The sequence below is a fragment of the Rhinopithecus bieti genome, unplaced genomic scaffold, assembly GCF_001698545.2.
Source record: "Rhinopithecus bieti isolate Rb0 unplaced genomic scaffold, ASM169854v2 scaffold_7580, whole genome shotgun sequence".
NCBI lineage: Eukaryota > Metazoa > Chordata > Mammalia > Primates > Cercopithecidae > Rhinopithecus > Rhinopithecus bieti.
In genome coordinates, this window is record NW_016805470.1 from 264,443 (window position 1) to 281,309 (window position 16,867).

Consider the following 16,867-nt stretch of genomic DNA (forward strand, 5'->3'; position numbering starts at 1 on the left):
GCATCGGCCAATGCCGGGTTTTCATGGGACGTGTAGGGCATCGGCCAATGCCGGGTTTTCATGGGACGTGTAGGGCATCGGCCAATGCCGGGTTTTCATGGGACGTGTAGGGCATCGGCCAATGCCGGGTTTTCATGGGACGTGTAGGGCATCGGCCAGTGCCAGGTTTTCCTAGGATGTATAGGATATCGGGAGACAAGATGTGTGGCTTTCCATGCCAGCTGTGTCACAGACTTGCTGTGTGACCTTGGACGAGTCAGTGCCTCTCTGGGCCTCCACTTGCTCGTAGCTGTGTTGAAGGGGATGAGCTTCATGACCCCTCAGCTCTGAGTCTCAGGTGGTAGGGGCCATGATTATATTGCTCTGCATTGTAGCTTCAGGGCCTGGCCACAGTAGGCACTCAATAAATGCTTTTTGAGTGAAACAGGATGAAAGAGTTAGTTGGTTAGCTGGTTGGTGGGTTGGTTGGTTGGTTGGTTGGTTGGTTGGTTATATAATCCTTACTTAGCCAATGAGGTAGAGATGACCGTTGGCCCCAGTAACAGAAGCAGCAGCCAGGGTTTGGAGGGCAGTTTAACTGACTTGCCCAGGGTCACACAGCTACTTAGTGGCATTGATTTGAAAGCACTTTTCTGTGGCTTAGAGCTCTGCTCCTGATGAACCACTGTGTTCTAGTCTATGACCCCCTTACCTGTGCCCTGGGCAGCCAAGCCTCCATTGTCATTTCAAGAGTCCTGCTTCAGAGCCCCTGTGAGCCCAATGTGATGGCCCAGGTGCCGGGCACAGATCAGTGGTGAACCCCTGAGCTGTGCAGACCCTGGTAGCCATACTGCCCCTTCTTCCAGCTGCTGATTCAGTTTCCAGTGGATCTGGGGTACCCTCGTGACCGCTCTGTGGTTCACTCCAGATGAGAAGGAACGTTTCTGTTCCTCAGGAGTGAGATTTCTGCCTGTATCCTGCAGCAGGGGTTCCTGTGTAGGTGTCAGCGGCAAATATATTCCCCCCTGGCACCTCAGTATGGTTTTTGTGCTGTTCATGGATGAGCCTCGTGGGCAAGTGTGTACAGACCCGTGAGTGTGCCCATGTGACTCGAGACATCTGCGAAGGCCCAGCCAGATGTTCTCAGCTAATGATACCTGCTTAGTGGTGAAATGCTGTGGTGGGTTTGGTTTTCTCTGTTTTTAATCTGCATACGTGAAGCCTCTATTCCATGTGGTCCCTAGAGAATACTGGAACTAATGAACGGAACATCTATATTGTGGTGGGCGTGGTGTGCACCTTGCTGGTGGCCCTACTGATGGCAGCCCTCTACCTCGTCCGAATCAGACAGAAGAAAGGTGGGTGCATTCCCCTCTTCCTCCCTAAGGGTTTGTCCCTGGACTGTCCTCAGAGGGAGACGCCATTAGGTGTTTTGGGTTAAGGACATCATCTTCTGCCAGTAGCAAGAAGTCCAGAGGTAGTGGTGCTGGGGCTGGGGCGGTGGCCTCACCACGTTAGAGTCTGGCTTCTTCCTCATGGTTACAAGATGCTCATCACTGCCCCAGGCCCCATGTCCTCAAGGGGCCACTACTGAGCAAGGGAGCTGCCAACCTGGGAAGAGGGGAGGCAGGGACTCTTCTTACCTGTCTCAGGGAGGACATTGTCTTTCCCAGGAGCCTCCCGGCAGACTTCTGCTTTCCTGGTACAAATCTAGGTTACATGACCAGCCCCTGGACAGGAGGCCAGAGAGAATGGAGATAACAACGCCACCATTTGATTGGGAGGACTTAACAAGTGATTGCTTGGAAACTGTTAGGGAAGTAACCTGGCACACAAGTGCTCAATAAATGTTAGCCCTGAGTATTACCCATATTGTATGTGAGCCCGGAACTATGAGCCACCTCCCTAGAAAGCCCCCTCACAGGGCAAGGTGCATAGTCTTTGACTGCACAGCAGGAGGGCACAGGGTCAAACCCAGGGCACAGCTTCCCCTTGTTCGTGTGCATGTGTTATGTGTGTCTTATGTCTGTGTGTGTGTGTTGGTTGTTGGGAGGGTTGGTTGTTGCTGTGGCAGGGCCTCTGACTATGAAGTCAGACAAACCAGGGTTCCAGACCCTGGTTGTATCCTCTAAGCAATTTGGCCGCTAGAAGCCTCAGTTTCCCCATCTGTAAAATGGGTTTAGCAATGCCAGTCTTGGAGAAGTTACAAGATCCAAATAAGCCCATGTGAAATAACGGGTCTGACACATTCTAGGATCGCCATAAATACATGTTCTTTTTCCCACTCTTGTAGAAGACAATTTTAAGCTGGTATTTATGCAACCTTTTTTTATTACAAGAGATAGAAATACATTTCACATCTCAACCCAACATATACACACACCCTTTGTATATAAAATTAAAACTGATACTTTCTTTTTTGTCATATTCTTATTTCTGTTTAAAATGCTGGTTGTGACCCACCACCTCCCAAGGGACAAGTGCTGTCCCGAGCTGCCTTTCTGTGGCCTGGCATAGCTGAGCTTGGATGGGCACACTGTACACTAATCACACATCCCTTCGGGAGCTCTTTCACCTCTACCTCCCAGGTTTCCCTCCCTCCTGGGCTGGCTCTGAGATACTGGCCAAGCCTCATGCTCCTGTCTGGGAGGGTTGGAGTCAGGCCCTGCTTCTCCAGAATCTGCAAGATGTCCCACCAAGACGCCTACCCAATGGGTTCCCTAGAGTTCCTGGAGAGCCCCACACAGGGAGGACTCCTCCTTGGGTGGGGAAGCAGGTCTCTTCCCCACCAAAGGTGACAACCCATCCCATGGGATGAAGCATTCGCAGCAGCTGATAGTGAAATCCTGGCTATCCTTTCTGAGTCTCAGCCCCAGGCAGCTTGCCAGGCTCCTGACACGTGTGAGCTCATTACTGTGGGCTTAGGTGTTGCAGAGGAGGAATGGAGTTTGCAGAGCTGCAGCTCTGGTAAAGGGCACCCAGCCCAAGTATTGGGTCTGTGTGCAGAGCGTAGCTCTCAAACACAGGCTCCAGTGACAGGGACGGCTAGTATCCCCCAGCAATTCCAATGTGCCAGGCACTGCTCACAGGGCTTTCCCTGTAGTAACACAGTCAGTCTTCACCACAGACCTCATGGGTAACATTACTAACCCCACTTTACAGATGAGGAGACTGAGGCGTGGGAAAGTTATAAAACTTGTTCAGGGCCTCACAGCCAGGAGGTGGTGGGGCCAGAATTTAAACCCAAGGACCATGTCTAGGACCACCCTGCACGCTACCTCCCTCCGCCATAACTAGACCCCCCATCTCCCTCATTAGGCCCTGGAGGGGTCTGCCCAGCCTCTCAATGCCCACAGTGAAATGTCCTGATTTCAACTCAACCACTTCCCAGCTGTGTGACCCTGAGGAGTCACCTAGTCTCTGGTGTAAAAGGGGGGTGACTGGTGTCCTGTCACTGGATTCCCAGAGATGACTTGTGTCCAGCACTTTGCAACCTGTCAGCCTCCACTCAGACGTTCAGTGCTGAGCAGAGCTTCCAACTGAGGTACTCCTCACCTGAAGATCCAGGACCTGCCCAGGCACCAAGCGTTAACCCGGCAGCAAGAATTCTTGCACTGTGGCAGGCTCCAGGCTATTAAAGTGCGGTGCAGAGTGCATTTGGGTGTGCATGTTGCTTTTAATTACAATTTTACAGCAAAATGGGAGTCAAATGGCTGCTGAACCCTGGAGGCTTCTCTGTGGGTTACGCCATATCACAGGTTTAAAACCTCTAAACCAGATGGACACTTTCTTTCCTTCCAAGATCCTTTTTTTGGAAAGTGGTGGCATGCAAATAAATGGATGCTCAGCCCAACCCTGCAAGTTGTAGAAGCTCAGAGAGAGGAAGTGATCCACCCAGGGTCACACAGTGAGTGAATGGTAGCAGACCCGGGGTTCACCCTTGATCCCCGATTTGCAGCCCTGCTAGAATCTGTTTTCAAGCCACGAAGGGCACTGAATGGGACTAGGCTTACTGGAGGGTCTCCACTGAGGTTTGTGGTTGAACGGAGGTGAGACCCAGACAGAGGTAGGGCGGTTGTCCCCTCCCAGGCTGAAGACTGCTTTTGGACCCCTGGCAGCTTCCGCAAGTGGAAAAGCAGGACCATCTAGCTTACTCCCTCACAGGCTTCCTTGGTGGAAGAGGATGCCCACTGGGTGGGCACAGGGGTCTCCTGTGGTTCCAAGGATGTGATTACAGTGTTTCCTCTCCATGTCCCTGGAGGCAAACCTTTCGCCAGAAAGTAGTTACATAAGAAAACTGCTTCTAGTTAAACAACGGGCTTTTGTGTCTTTTGTCTTTCAGCCCAGGGCTCCACTTCCTCTACAAGGTAAGTACATCATTGGTCCAGATCCTCTTGCAGTTATTATTTGGTTGTTTCACAGCCCCCCAGACTATAAAGCATAATCCATGTCCACTGACCTCACCGATGTGTTGGTCAACATGTCTCTTTCTCTCGTCTGTAATCTCTTTGCACTGGGTCATGCTGTTTTTAATTATTGTCCCAAATGAGGGTTTTTTTTTTTTTTTTGGTGCACACAGGCGCTGATTTCTTGCCTGCTCTCCCCAGACAATGAGACCTTTGTCTAATTCCACGTGGAATGGGGCAGAGACCTCCCGGGCTTTCTGTCCTCACAGACATCCTGCACACGCCACCGGATGCATCCTCCCAGATCCAAGTTGTATACTTTACTCTTTCCTTTGTTTAGTAAATATTTATTGAGTACCTTGGCGTGCTGAGGCCCTGGAATGCTGGGATGAGTCGGATAGAATCTGTGCCCTCTGCAAACTCACAGCCTGGTCAGAGGCTCAGGCGGTGACGTTACGTCACCGATGGCACTTTAGTTTGTTGATTCACATTTTTAGTGACTTGAGTCCCTACTGTGTGCCAGCCCTGCTCAGGACCAGCTGGTGATACAGCAGTAAACAAGAATCAGCCCAGGCTTTCATGGGGCTCAGACGCCGGCGAGAGAAACAGGCATAAACGCAGAAATAAAGTGATTCATGGTGTCATATCAGGTGGCGACAACTCCTACCCTACAAGGGGATGGAGGTGAATGGTGGGGGGCTGTCTTAGGCAGAGGAAGGGACTGCCTCTGAAAAGGGGATGCAAGCGGGTGCCTGAAATTAGTGAACTACGATGGAGAGGAGCATGCTGGGCCAGAGAGGAGGCCTGTGTGCTAGGCCAGAGGGAAGGAGAGGAGGAAGATGAGGTCAGGAAGACGCAGGTCCTCGGCATCTTGTCCTTCGCAGATGCCCCTGTAGCAAGAGCTGTTATGAACCATTTTGTGAGAAGCCTTTATCGGCTTTTTGGAAGGCCTCTGATCTTCATCCCCAGCAGAGCAGAGGCAGCACACCGTAATCTGCCATGTGAACCTATCTGCATAGAACCATGTAGACATCCGTGCTAAGGGTGATAAATAAAGCTATAAATAGCTTTGTGTTGGTTCAGACCAGGTTTTGCCAGCAACTGCATAGTGCCAGTCTTTCGATTGTTTAGAGCTTTCTGGGTTCCAGAATTACAGAATAGGAAATGATGATCTGGAGTGGGGCCTGTGGGTGTTAGAAGGACTCGGGATTTTATCCCCAGTGGGATGAAGAACCACAGGATGGACATGATCTGACTTTTGTTTTAAAAGTGTCACCTGGCTACATGTGGAGCCCATGCTATAGGAGGTGAGCGTGTGTAGGTGACCGTAGCGGTCCTGGTCCAGGCAGGAAAAGATGGTGAACTGGACCAAAGTGGTGGGATAGGCTGAGAAATGCTCAGATTCTAGATATATTTTGAAGGTAGACCCAGGAGGACTTGCTGATAGATTGACTGTAGGGTTAAGGACCACCTCAAGGTTAGGGGCAATAGAGTGCTGTATCCTGAGTTGAGGGGTGCAGGTGATGGGTGGAGTGATGGGGCAAATACCAGGCAAAGCAGCTGCATATAGCAGGAGCAGCTCTTCTGCCAGAGAAGGCTCTGGGAAGCATCGAGTGCCCCGCTCCTGCCCAGCAGTGTGAGTCCAAGGTACTCTTGGACTAAAGCCTTGCCTCTTGCTCTGATCTCCACAGGGGTCCTCCTGGTCTGAGCCCTGCCCAACCTTCTGGCCTTCTCCTCCCCCGAACAAGCAGAGCCACCTCTCCAGCAAAACTAGGCTCTCCACTGCCTTCCGGGCACATGTGTTTTCCTATTGTCATGCTTATGCCTGTCACACTCCCACACCTAGGACACTCTTCCAAGGGCAAGACTCATTTCTATCATTTGCCAAAAAAAACCTTCAGTGGCTCTCCCTGTCCCTCCAGATAAAGTCCAGATGCCTCCCTGAGGCTCCTGGGCCCCTTGTGGTCCAGTTGCCTTGAACAGTTTCACTTCCTTCTACCCCCTGTCCTCACATTTCACGGCTCAACCACACTGTGCTCCTCCCCTCCCCCACAGGCTGGGCCCTCACTCTCCTCCTCCCCCTTGCACACTGCCCTGTCTGCTGAGGTGTGCTCCCTGCCCCTGCTCATGCACTACCCAGGGTCCCCCAGCTCCAGGGGTGGCAGGCACAGTGGGCTCTGTGAATGGCATCTCCTGGAGTTATGCAATATGGTAGCTAGAGTGGAACCCCTCCTGTCACCTGGTCACCTCCTGCTCCTCCTGAGGTCAGCAAGGGCATGACATCCTCCAGAGTTGGGGGGCTTCCTGTGAACCTTCCTGGTGCCCCAGCATGGACACACCGGTGTGTTCAAGGTGTCTCTGCACCTGTCCCATTTCATAACCCACTCCTTGAAGCCAGGGCTCATGTCCCTGAGGTTCACTGCAAATAACTGCTAAACTTGGCACTGTGCCTGGAATGGGATAGGTGCTTAGTAAAGATTTATTGAATGAACAAATGAACAAATGAATGAATGAATGAGTGAATGAATGAATGAATGAGTGAATGAATGGATGAGTGAGTGAATGAATGAATGGATGAATGAGTGAGTGGATGAATGAATGAGTGAATGAATGCCATCCTAAACCACTGTAGCACTTCCCACTCTGCCTTCTCTGAATCCCTAAAATACTGCTTCCCAGTGACTACACAGCCCCATCTAGAAGGATCTCTCATTTTTGTTTTTGTTGTTATTATTATTTTATTTTATTTATTTATTTTTTTTGAGACAGAGTTTTGCTCTTGTTGCCCAGGCTGGAGTGCAATGGTACAATCTCGGCTCACTGCAACCTCTGCTTCCTGGGTTCAGATGATTCTCCTGCCTCAGCCTCCTGAGTAGCTGGGATTATAGGCATGCACCACCACACCCAGCTAATTTTGTATTTTTAATAGAGACGGGATTTCTCCTTGTTGGTCAGGCTGATCTTGAACTCCCGACCTCAGGTGATCCACCCACCTCGGCCTTCCAAAGTGCTGGAATTACAGGCGTGAGCCCCTGCGCCCCGCCCTGTTGTCATTATTTTTTACTTGTCTTACCTCCCCGATTAGACAATGAGTTTCTGGAAGAATAGGACATTGTCAATAATAATGGCATCATTAGCAGCTACCATTTATTGAGCACTTATTGTGCTCCTGGCACTGTCTATGCCTTTATGTATATTAGCCCAATTGTGACTTTAATTCTTGCAAAAACCCTATGATTTATCACTATCCCAATTTTATAGAACAGTGTTTTTCAAACTTGAGTGTGTTGTGGAATCCCCAAAAGACTTGTTAAAACACAGCTTACTGGGCCCTACCTTCAAAGTCCCTGATGGAGAATCTCTATTTCCACAAGTTCTCAGGTAGTACTGATGCTGTTCTTCCCAAGCCACACTTTGAGAACCCCTGTTCTATCAGGTTCTTATTGTTCCCTGTTCTATGGTTGAGGAAACTGAGGCCCAGAGAAGTCATGACATTCCCGAGGTCCTGCGGCTAGGAAGCACCAGAATGATGACTTCAGCCTTGACATCTCTTGCACGAAAGCTGGTGCCTTCATGACTGTTCCCATGCTTCTTGCTGTCTATTTCTTCTTCCCCAGAGAAACCAACCGTTTTCTGCCTGTTTTTTATTTTTCCAGCGTGAGCCTACCAAGGGAGCCATGAGATCACTTGCTCCCTTTCATCTTTCTAAACCAAAGCAATAGCTAGTGAGTGCTAATGGTGGTTTCCCATGCCGCAGCCGGCTTCGGCTTTGGCTTGCTGCGATCAGACACTTTCCAGAGGACGTTGGTGTGGGTAACAGCCGAGCACCTCAGGGAGGCTGCAAGCGGGGAGGCTGCCACTTTGAGCTCAAAGGGTTCTTCAGGTTGCAGGGCTGGTGGAGGGATTGGCTCTCTCTAACTCCCTGGGTTAGGAATGTACAGACAGAACATTGTCTGTAATCTTCCCCAGCTCAGACGAGAGAAAAACGTGTCTCTCTGCTCCCTTAATTGGGCACTAGGGTTCATTCGATCAGCCATTTATTCACTTGTCAGACATTCACTGCATTTATTCTTGGAATATTTAGGGCTTCCCTGAGTCTTTCATTTATTCATCTGGACTGAGCCTAACTCAGTGCCAAGCCTTGAGCTGGGAGTTGCAAAGGGAAGGAGAAAAGGCCCACCCCTGGTCTCATAGCACTTAAGAGCCAGTGAGAAAGATTCATTCATTCATTCATTCACTCATTCATTCATTCATTCAACCAATACATATGGACTGCTGATGATGTGCCAGCCCAGTTCTTAGTGCTGGGGCTTCAGCAGTGAATGAGACTGGCCCAGTTCTTGGTGCTGGGGCTTCAGCAGTGAATGAGACTGGCCCAGTTCCTCCCTGTGTGAAACTGATGGTCCGCTGAGGAGACAGGTTACCAGACAAGCTGGAAAGTTAAAGGATATGGTGCAGCTGCTGACTAAATACAATGAAGCCAGGTAAGGGATAGAGCAGATCAAGGAGGTAGGGTCTTGGGCGAGCAGGGAGGGCTTATCTGCAAGGTGACATTTAGAAGGATGAGGAGGCTCCAGCCATGGGAATATCTGGGACAAGACTACACCAATCAGAGGGAACAGCCAGTGCCAAGACCCTGAGACAGCAGCAGTCAGATGCATGCACAGAGCGCAGAGGAGGCCAGAGGAGCTGGAGCGGAGCAGAGGCAGGAGAGGGATGGAGCCTAGAGCAGTCGGCCAGGCTGAGCCTTGGAGCTGGTATCACTTGACCACCTTGGAGTGGTTTTAGAGGGCTTGAGCATTCTGAGCAGAAAAGTAACATGACATCACTTATGCATTTGAGATAGGGAGAATGGAGGGCAGGGAAGCAGGAATAGAGGTGGGGAGATCAAGGAGGAGGTTCTTCAGGAATCAGGGGAGTTAGGATGGTGGAGAGGATGGGGTGACTGGCTTTGATGGATATTTTGGAGGTGGAGCCGACCAGCCCTAGGTTGGATTAGATGAGAGCTGTAAAGGAAGAGAGAGAAGAATCAGGGCTGACTCCTACTTCTCCAGCCTGAGCACAAGATGAGCAATGGTAGAGCTATTCACTGAAATAGGAAAATCCAGGGAAGAGACAAATCTGGGGAAATGGGTAATTGGTTGTAGTCTGAAATTGCTTTGAAAGAGAACACCGTGTTTTGAGAATGGAGTTTGGGGGTTCAGTTAAGATTTCTCCAAGACAAGACTGTTTAAAATAGCATCTGAAGGAAGAAAAGGATTGAAGCAGATGAAGAGGCAGCAGCACAAAGCATGCAAAGGCCCTGGGGCAGCCTGACTGGCATTCATTCCAAGTCACTGTTTTTGAGCACATGTGGTGAGGAAGCATGGCAGGCAGGCAGACAGCAATAGAAACCAGATATGCAGATAGACAGGAGATCAGAGATTGTCACGGAGGGGCAGCCCAGCTAGCCCAGCACTGTCAGCAGAGCCATCACAAGGTGACACCATAGTTGAGTCTTGAAGGAGACACGAAAGTTAGCCAAGAAGAAAAATGATCAAGGGGGTCCTTCATGCTGCTATTGAAGCATGAAGTACATAACATCAAATGCACCCCCCCTGAAATATTTGGTGGGTAGATGAGTGGGTACATGAGGACAGGGCAGTGAATTAGCCTGGAGGCAGCACACCAGGCTACGTGGGACTCTGAGCAGGGTGATGAGTTGGACTTGAACCAACCAGCCAGTGGGGAGCTCCAGGAAGGCTGGAGGCCAGTAGGGTGGGGACAGATCTGTGTGATCTTCCCCAGCGGACGTGGCCCTGCTCCTGGAGGGTTGTTTCTGTGGCCACGTGGGGCTTGTCATGTCTCAGAACTGCTTTCGGAGCCAAGCACTCATGCCAAATCCATTAATAACCCTGCTGCCAAGCCCCACTGCTCATTTCTGACATTATCCATGCTAACATCCCCGGGGTTGCCGGCTTGAGAATTTACACAACTTCTGCCAAGCCAGTGGCTCTGGTATGCTCATCACCTTGACTGTGACCCTCCAGTGAGTCAAGCCGTGGCCTCCAATTATAGAAGCAAGTGCACGAACAACTTCTTTGATTAACTTGGACATCTTGGTCTTTTTCTTTTCTTTCTTTAATGATGATACATAGATGTTTATAATACAGAACATTTGGAGAATATGGGAAACTAAAAAGGAGAAAAAATATACCATGCAAAGACCACTGCAGTTTGCATTTTGCTATGTTTCCTTCCAGTGTTATCCACACATTTTCATAATTGAGATAATTCCACAGAGAATTTTCCTTTTCACTTATCATTTTAATGTAAGCATTTGTAACTTAAAAAAAAAACCTCCTCATAAACCTTTTAAATCTTTATCTGTGGATTTATCCTAATTTCCCTAACCAGTCCCAATTGGCAGAACCCTAAGATATAAACCTCCTCCCCCATCCCGCCCTTGACAAATGCCTTTGTGTTGAAAGCTTTTTCTATATTTTGAATTCCCCCCAAAAAAAGTGCAATTATGAGTCAAAAGGATGAGGACATCTTCCAAGCTCTTGATTTTGCCAGCTGCTTCCCAAAAGGATTGTACTGGTTTGCCTCTCCCACCAGTGACGTATGCAAGCTCCAGTTCATTTCACCATAGCTTCCCCAGCACCAAGTATTATAATTTTTAAAGATCCTTGCCAATAGAGTAGGTTAAAAAAAAATGATAGTGCATTGTTTACAATTCCTTTTTAGTGAGATTGACCCCTTTGTCCAAACATTTGATGTGCAGTTGTATTTCTGTTATGAGTCCTTCATCCACGTCTTCAACCCATATAGAAAGTGGAGCCTAAATGTTATTCTTATCAATTTGCATGAGCACTTTAGATAGTGAGGGTATTTTTATCTGTGTGTCTCTTTCCTTTTTAGGTTGCATGAGCCCGAGAAGAATGCCAGAGAAATAACCCAGGTACAATCCTTGGTGAGATGCCCTTCCTGGGAAACTCCGTGGCGTGGTTGCTTCACATCAACCGGAATTGCAGATCTGGTTCTAAATTAAGACTCCCTGTGGGGTGGAGGGTGGAGGATCTTACATTCCTAGCTTTCCCCATGTCCTATGCATATTCCTTCTCTCTGCTGCAGCCAACAGTGGCTGTTGTAGCCTCCTGACTCCGTGCTATCCATTGCACAACTCCCCAGGGGCACCATTCACAATCCGTCCTATGAAAATGGTGCCCTGGAGTCAGGCTGCAGCTCCCTTAGTGTGGATTGTGCCTTCCCACCTCTGTGCATTTGCCCAGGCCCGTCCCTCTACCAGGAGCGCCACTCCCAGCTCACTGCCCACTCCTCCTCACAGCCAGGCTTTTCTATGCTGTAACTGCACAGCCCAGCCTGCCAGGGCCTCTCCCGCCTTTGCTGATGGAAAGACCCCATGTCATTAATTACCTCATGCAAGGGCACACTCGTTCAAGCTGGAGGTTTCTGGTCAACATTGCTGAGATGATTTTGCAGGCAACATGGTTTCTGAGAAACCTAGCCCTGCTTATCACCGGCTGACGCTGTCAGACCTTGAAGGCAGAGGGCTCCTCAGCATCTTGTAACAAGACAGGTCCTGCTCTGAACCCGGAACGAGAGTGCGCCAGCTGTCCTTGACATTTCCAAGGCAGTTGTCATCTTTTTAGATGTAATCTGTTGTCGGGCTGGTGAAAGGCACAGCATTTGTAGACCAAAATGCCTTGGCCCTGCCCTTGTGACCCATGGGGTCCCCTGGCAGCCCTGGACATGAGCTCGGGTAGTAATTAGGAAAAACAAAACCATTTCCAGTCATGAGAGAGGGAGACCTTCTCCCCTGTCATTCTACTTCTGGACTTCCTCCTGGAATCTTCTGGGGGAAAAAAATGATGGTGGAAAAACGGGTCATGGACACCTGCACGAAATTCCCATCAGCAGAGACTTACCGGGCACCCACTATGTGCCGCGCACTGGACAGCCAGACAGTCACGGCCCAGCTGGCAGAGTGCCTGCGATTCCAGTGCCAGGTGCTAGCCCTGGCCAGGGAGGGAGTCGCATGCTATCAATGTGGATTTCCCAGACAGAAGTAAATGAGAGCACGCAGGGCTCAGGACAGGAGCTGTGTGCTAAGAGCACAGCCGCAGAGTCCAACACACTTTGGTTCTTTGCCAGCTGGACAACTTTGTCCACTTTATTTAACCTCCCTTGGTCTCAGTGTCTTCAGCTGTAAAGTGGAATAGATAATTCTTCCCAAGTAGGTTGTGGTAAGAGTGGATGGGTGATCTGTGTGGTTGTGTGCTGCTTGTAAGCCCTGAGAACTGAAATCGGCCATTACCATGCACCAACTAGGAGGTGTGCCGGTTGGTGGTACCTTTATTCTGTTCTGTCACACAGGGGCCAGTCACAGAGGGAGCAAAGTTTATCATTCATGATGGGCAATTTTGAGGCGGCAGTGGCAGGTTGATAGGATTAGCACATGGGAGGTATCCAAGTTTGCTAAGTGGTTAATGATTGCGAACATTTATTGAAGACAGATGCTCAGTGTGTACCAGGCTCTTTTCTAAACGCTTTACCTGGATAATCTCATTCCATTCTCACAGCAGCCCGGCAGTAGACCCTGTTATCATCCCCTCTTTACAGGTGGAGAAACTGAGACCCAGAGAGGTTAAGTGAATTGCTCAAAATCCCTGAGCTAGAACCAGGATTCAAACCCAGGCTTTCTGACTCCAGAACGTTTCCTGCTTTGCTAACTGGCGATCTCATTCTTATACTGCCCCTGTTCTCTGTCTCCCTGTCTCCAGCTTTGTCCTGAGTGAAGTTGAAATTATTGCCATCCTATTCATTCAGTATGAATCAGACTTCTTCTGTGCCAGCCCTGGTTTCTGAATCATAACAAATGCCCAGTGAATATTTGTGGAATAAATGCATACATTAATGAATGTCCCCACACACATCACCATCAGCACCTACTCAGGCCCCCAAACAGACACGGTCCTGGGTGGTGGGTCCTGTGATGGAAAACAAACTATGGGCTGAGGAAGCACAAAGAAGGAACCTGGACCCTGCCAGGAGAGGGGAGGGCCAGGAAGGGTCTTAGGATGAGCCATGCTTCATCTGAAATTTACAGGGTGGATTGGGATTTGTTACAAGGAGAAGCAGGACAGACACCCTCGGCAGAGGGAGGAACATGAGAAATGGGCGAAGACTGCAGGTGGTTCAGGCTGGGAGGAGGCAGGAGCGGGAGGAGGTGACACTGAGGCGGGGTTGTGAGGGGACCACACTGTGTGGGTCAGAAAGACCCTTCAGGCAGGGTGAGGAGGAGGGCAGATGGGAAGGGGCAAGGCTGGAGGCAAGTAACGTTGGCAGGAGATGAGGGGAACATGACTTATGGCTGAGCCAGTGTGGGCCGAGAGGACACAGAAGCATCCAGACTTGGTATTTAGTTTGAGTGGGCCAAGGCCTCTAGAATGACCTTCTCATGACTTTCTCTTTGGGTATTTTTAATCCAGGACACAAATGATATCACATATGCAGACCTGAACCTGCCCAAGGGGAAGAAGCCTGCTCCCCGGGCCGCGGAGCCCAACAACCACACAGAGTATGCCAGCATTCAGACCAGCCCGCAGCCCGCATCGGAGGACACCCTCACCTACGCTGACCTGGACATGGTCCACCTCAACCGAACCCCCAAGCAGCCGGCCCCCAAGCCCGAGCCATCCTTCTCAGAGTATGCCAGCGTCCAGGTCCCAAGGAAGTGAATGGGACCGTGGTTTGCTCTAGCACCCATCTCCACGTGCTTTCTTGTCCCACAGGGAGCCGCCGTGATGAGCACAGACAACCCAGTTCCCAGAGGGCTGGGGCGGTGCAGGCTCTGGGACCCAGGGGCCAGGGTGGCTCTTCTCTCCCCACCCCTCCTTGGCTCTCCAGCACTTCCTGGGCAGCCACGGCCCCCTCCCCCCACATTGCCACACACCTGGAGGCTGATGGTGCCAAACCAGCCAGGAACCGACCTGGGAAGTGGCCAGAACTGCCTGGGGTCCAAGAACTCTTGTGCCTCCGTCCATCACCACATGGGTCTCGAAGACCCTTGACTGCCTCCCCCATGCTCCGAAGCCTGAGCTTCCAGGGTGGCCCCCTGACCACCACCACCACCACTACCACCCAACTGGGGCTTAAGGGGGGAAGATTTCCGCTTTAGATCAAACTGCCCCTTCCATGGAAGAGCTGGAAAAAAAAACTCTGGAACCCATATCCAGACTTGATGAGGTTGCTGCCAACAGACCTGGCCTCCCCCATCCCTAGGCTAAAGAGCCATGAGTCCTGGAGGAGGAGAGGACCCCTCCCAAAGGACTGGAGACAAAACCCTCCACTTCCTTGGGTCTCTCCAAGACTCCCTGGGGCCCAACTGCATTGCTCCACCCAGACCCATCTCTCCCTTCTAGACCTGAGCTTGCCCCTCCAGCTAGCACTAAGCAACATCTCGCTGTGGACGCCTGTAAATTACTGAGAAATGTAAAACGTGCAATCTTGAAACTGAGGTGTTAGAAAACTTGATCTGTGGTGTTTTGTTTTGTTTTTTTCTTAAAACAACAGCAACGTGATCTTGGCTGTCTGTCATGTGTTGAAGTCCATGGTTGGGTCTCGTGAAGTCTGAGGTTTAACAGTTTGTTGTCCTGGAGGGATTTTCTTACAGCAAAGACTGAGTTCCTCCAAGTCCCAGAACCCCAAGAACGGGCAAGAAGGATCAGGTCAGCTGCTCCCTGGAGACACTTAGCCTTCTGACTGGGACTGACTTGGCCAAGTTCTCAGCCGAGCCACGCGGCTGGTAGTGCAGCCTTCTGTGACCCCGCCGTGGTAAGTCCAGCCTGCTGAGGGCTGCCTCTTGACAGTGCAGTCTTGTGGAGACCTAACGCCTCAGTCTGCTCATCCGTAAAGTGGGGATAGTGAAGATGACACCCCTCCCCACCACCTCTCATAAGCACTTTAGGAACACATAGTAAAGGGTAGGGATAGTGGCCCTGGCCGTCTATCCTACCCCTTTAGTGTCCGCCCCCATCCTGGTTTTCCGAGCTGATCCTTGAAGAAGAAATCTTCCATTTCTGCGCTCAAATCCTACTGGGATCAAACTGGAATAAATTGAAGACAGCCAGGGGGCAGCACAGCTGTGAAGCTCAGGCTGATTCCCACTCTGTCCCAGAAGGTTGGCCAGAGGGGTGACCAGTATTCAGTCTTCACTATAACTCTTAAGAGTTGAGATGTTAATGTTCATGACTCCTGGCCTTGGGATGCCCAAGGGATTTCTGGCTCAGGCTGTAAAAGTGAGAAGCTGAGCCATCCTGCCCATTCCTGGAGGTCCTACAGGTGGAACTGCAGGAGCTCAGCACAGACCCAGCTCTCTGGGGCCTGGTCACTTGGTGATTTCAATGATGACATCCAGGAATTAGCTGAGCCAACAGACCATGTGGACAGCTTTGGCCAGAGCTCCCATGTGGCATCTGGGAGCCACAGTGGCCCAGCCACCTGGCTCGGGCTAGCTCCAAATTCCAAAAGATTGGCTTGTAAACCTTCGTTTCCCTCTCTTCTACCCAGAGATAGCACATTGTGTGCACACGCATGCACACACACACATTCAGTATTTTAAAAGAATGTTTTCTTGGTGCCATTTCCATTTTATTTTATTTTAATTCTTGGAGGGGGAAATAAGGGAATAAGGCCAAGGAAGATGTATAGCTTTAGCTTTAGCCTGGCAACCTGGAGATTCCACATACCTTGTGTATTGAACCCCAGGAAAAGGAAGAGGTCAAACCAGCCCTGCGGAAGGAGCATGGTTTCAGGAGTTTATTTTAAGACTGCTGGGAAGGAAACAGGCCCCATTTTGTATATAGTTGCAACTTAAACTTTTTGGCTTGCAAAATATTTTTGTAATAAAGATTTCTGGGTAATAATGAGTCCTTCCGGTGTTCAGTATTCTTGTCTTTGTCAGTGTGTCCTGGGGCTACCTCGGGGGCTGCCCGCCCTCCTGCCAAGGCCTGGAAGAGGATTGAATGGACCCCAGGGTTTGGAAACAACCTACAGTATTTGAGCTCCTCACTTAGGTTTTAGAGACATACGATTTTGGTTTCCCCTGGCTCAGAAGGAGCCAGTGTAAGGTTGAGATAAAATTCCATACAGACAACTGAGTTTGGATCTCGGCTCTGCTGCTTTGTAGCTGTGGGAATTCAAACAGCACCTCTTTGAGACTTGGGCCCCATGTCTGCACAGTGGGGCAGGAATAGTCCCTGCCAGGGTGACTGTGCGGATTCAAGGAGGTTGGGAGCACTGAGCCCATGCTTGGCACTGGGCAGGCCATCACTGAGGCTTGTGTCTTTCCTTCCTGCCCTGACCCTGCATAGCTGAGTCTCGTGGCCTCTTACCACTGATGGGATCTTGGACACCTGGCTCCCCCTCCTGGGGCCTCACTTTCCTTCCCCACCAAATGCAGAAATCTAATGCTTGTC

General features: G+C 50.4%; 1 protein-coding gene across 1 annotated transcript in view; it reads left to right on the forward strand.

Annotated features, from left to right (window-relative positions):
• SIRPA (signal regulatory protein alpha) overlaps positions 1 to 16,321 on the forward strand; it is a 48,666-nt gene extending 32,345 nt beyond the window's left edge. Inside the window, 4 exon segments of the mRNA XM_017872535.1 lie at positions 1,224 to 1,337; positions 4,322 to 4,346; positions 11,289 to 11,340; positions 13,880 to 16,321. Of these exon segments, the coding sequence (XP_017728024.1) occupies positions 1,224 to 1,337; positions 4,322 to 4,346; positions 11,289 to 11,340; positions 13,880 to 14,128 (440 nt within the window). The 3' untranslated portion in view covers positions 14,129 to 16,321.
• Positions 16,322 to 16,867: the final 546 nt, after the last annotated feature.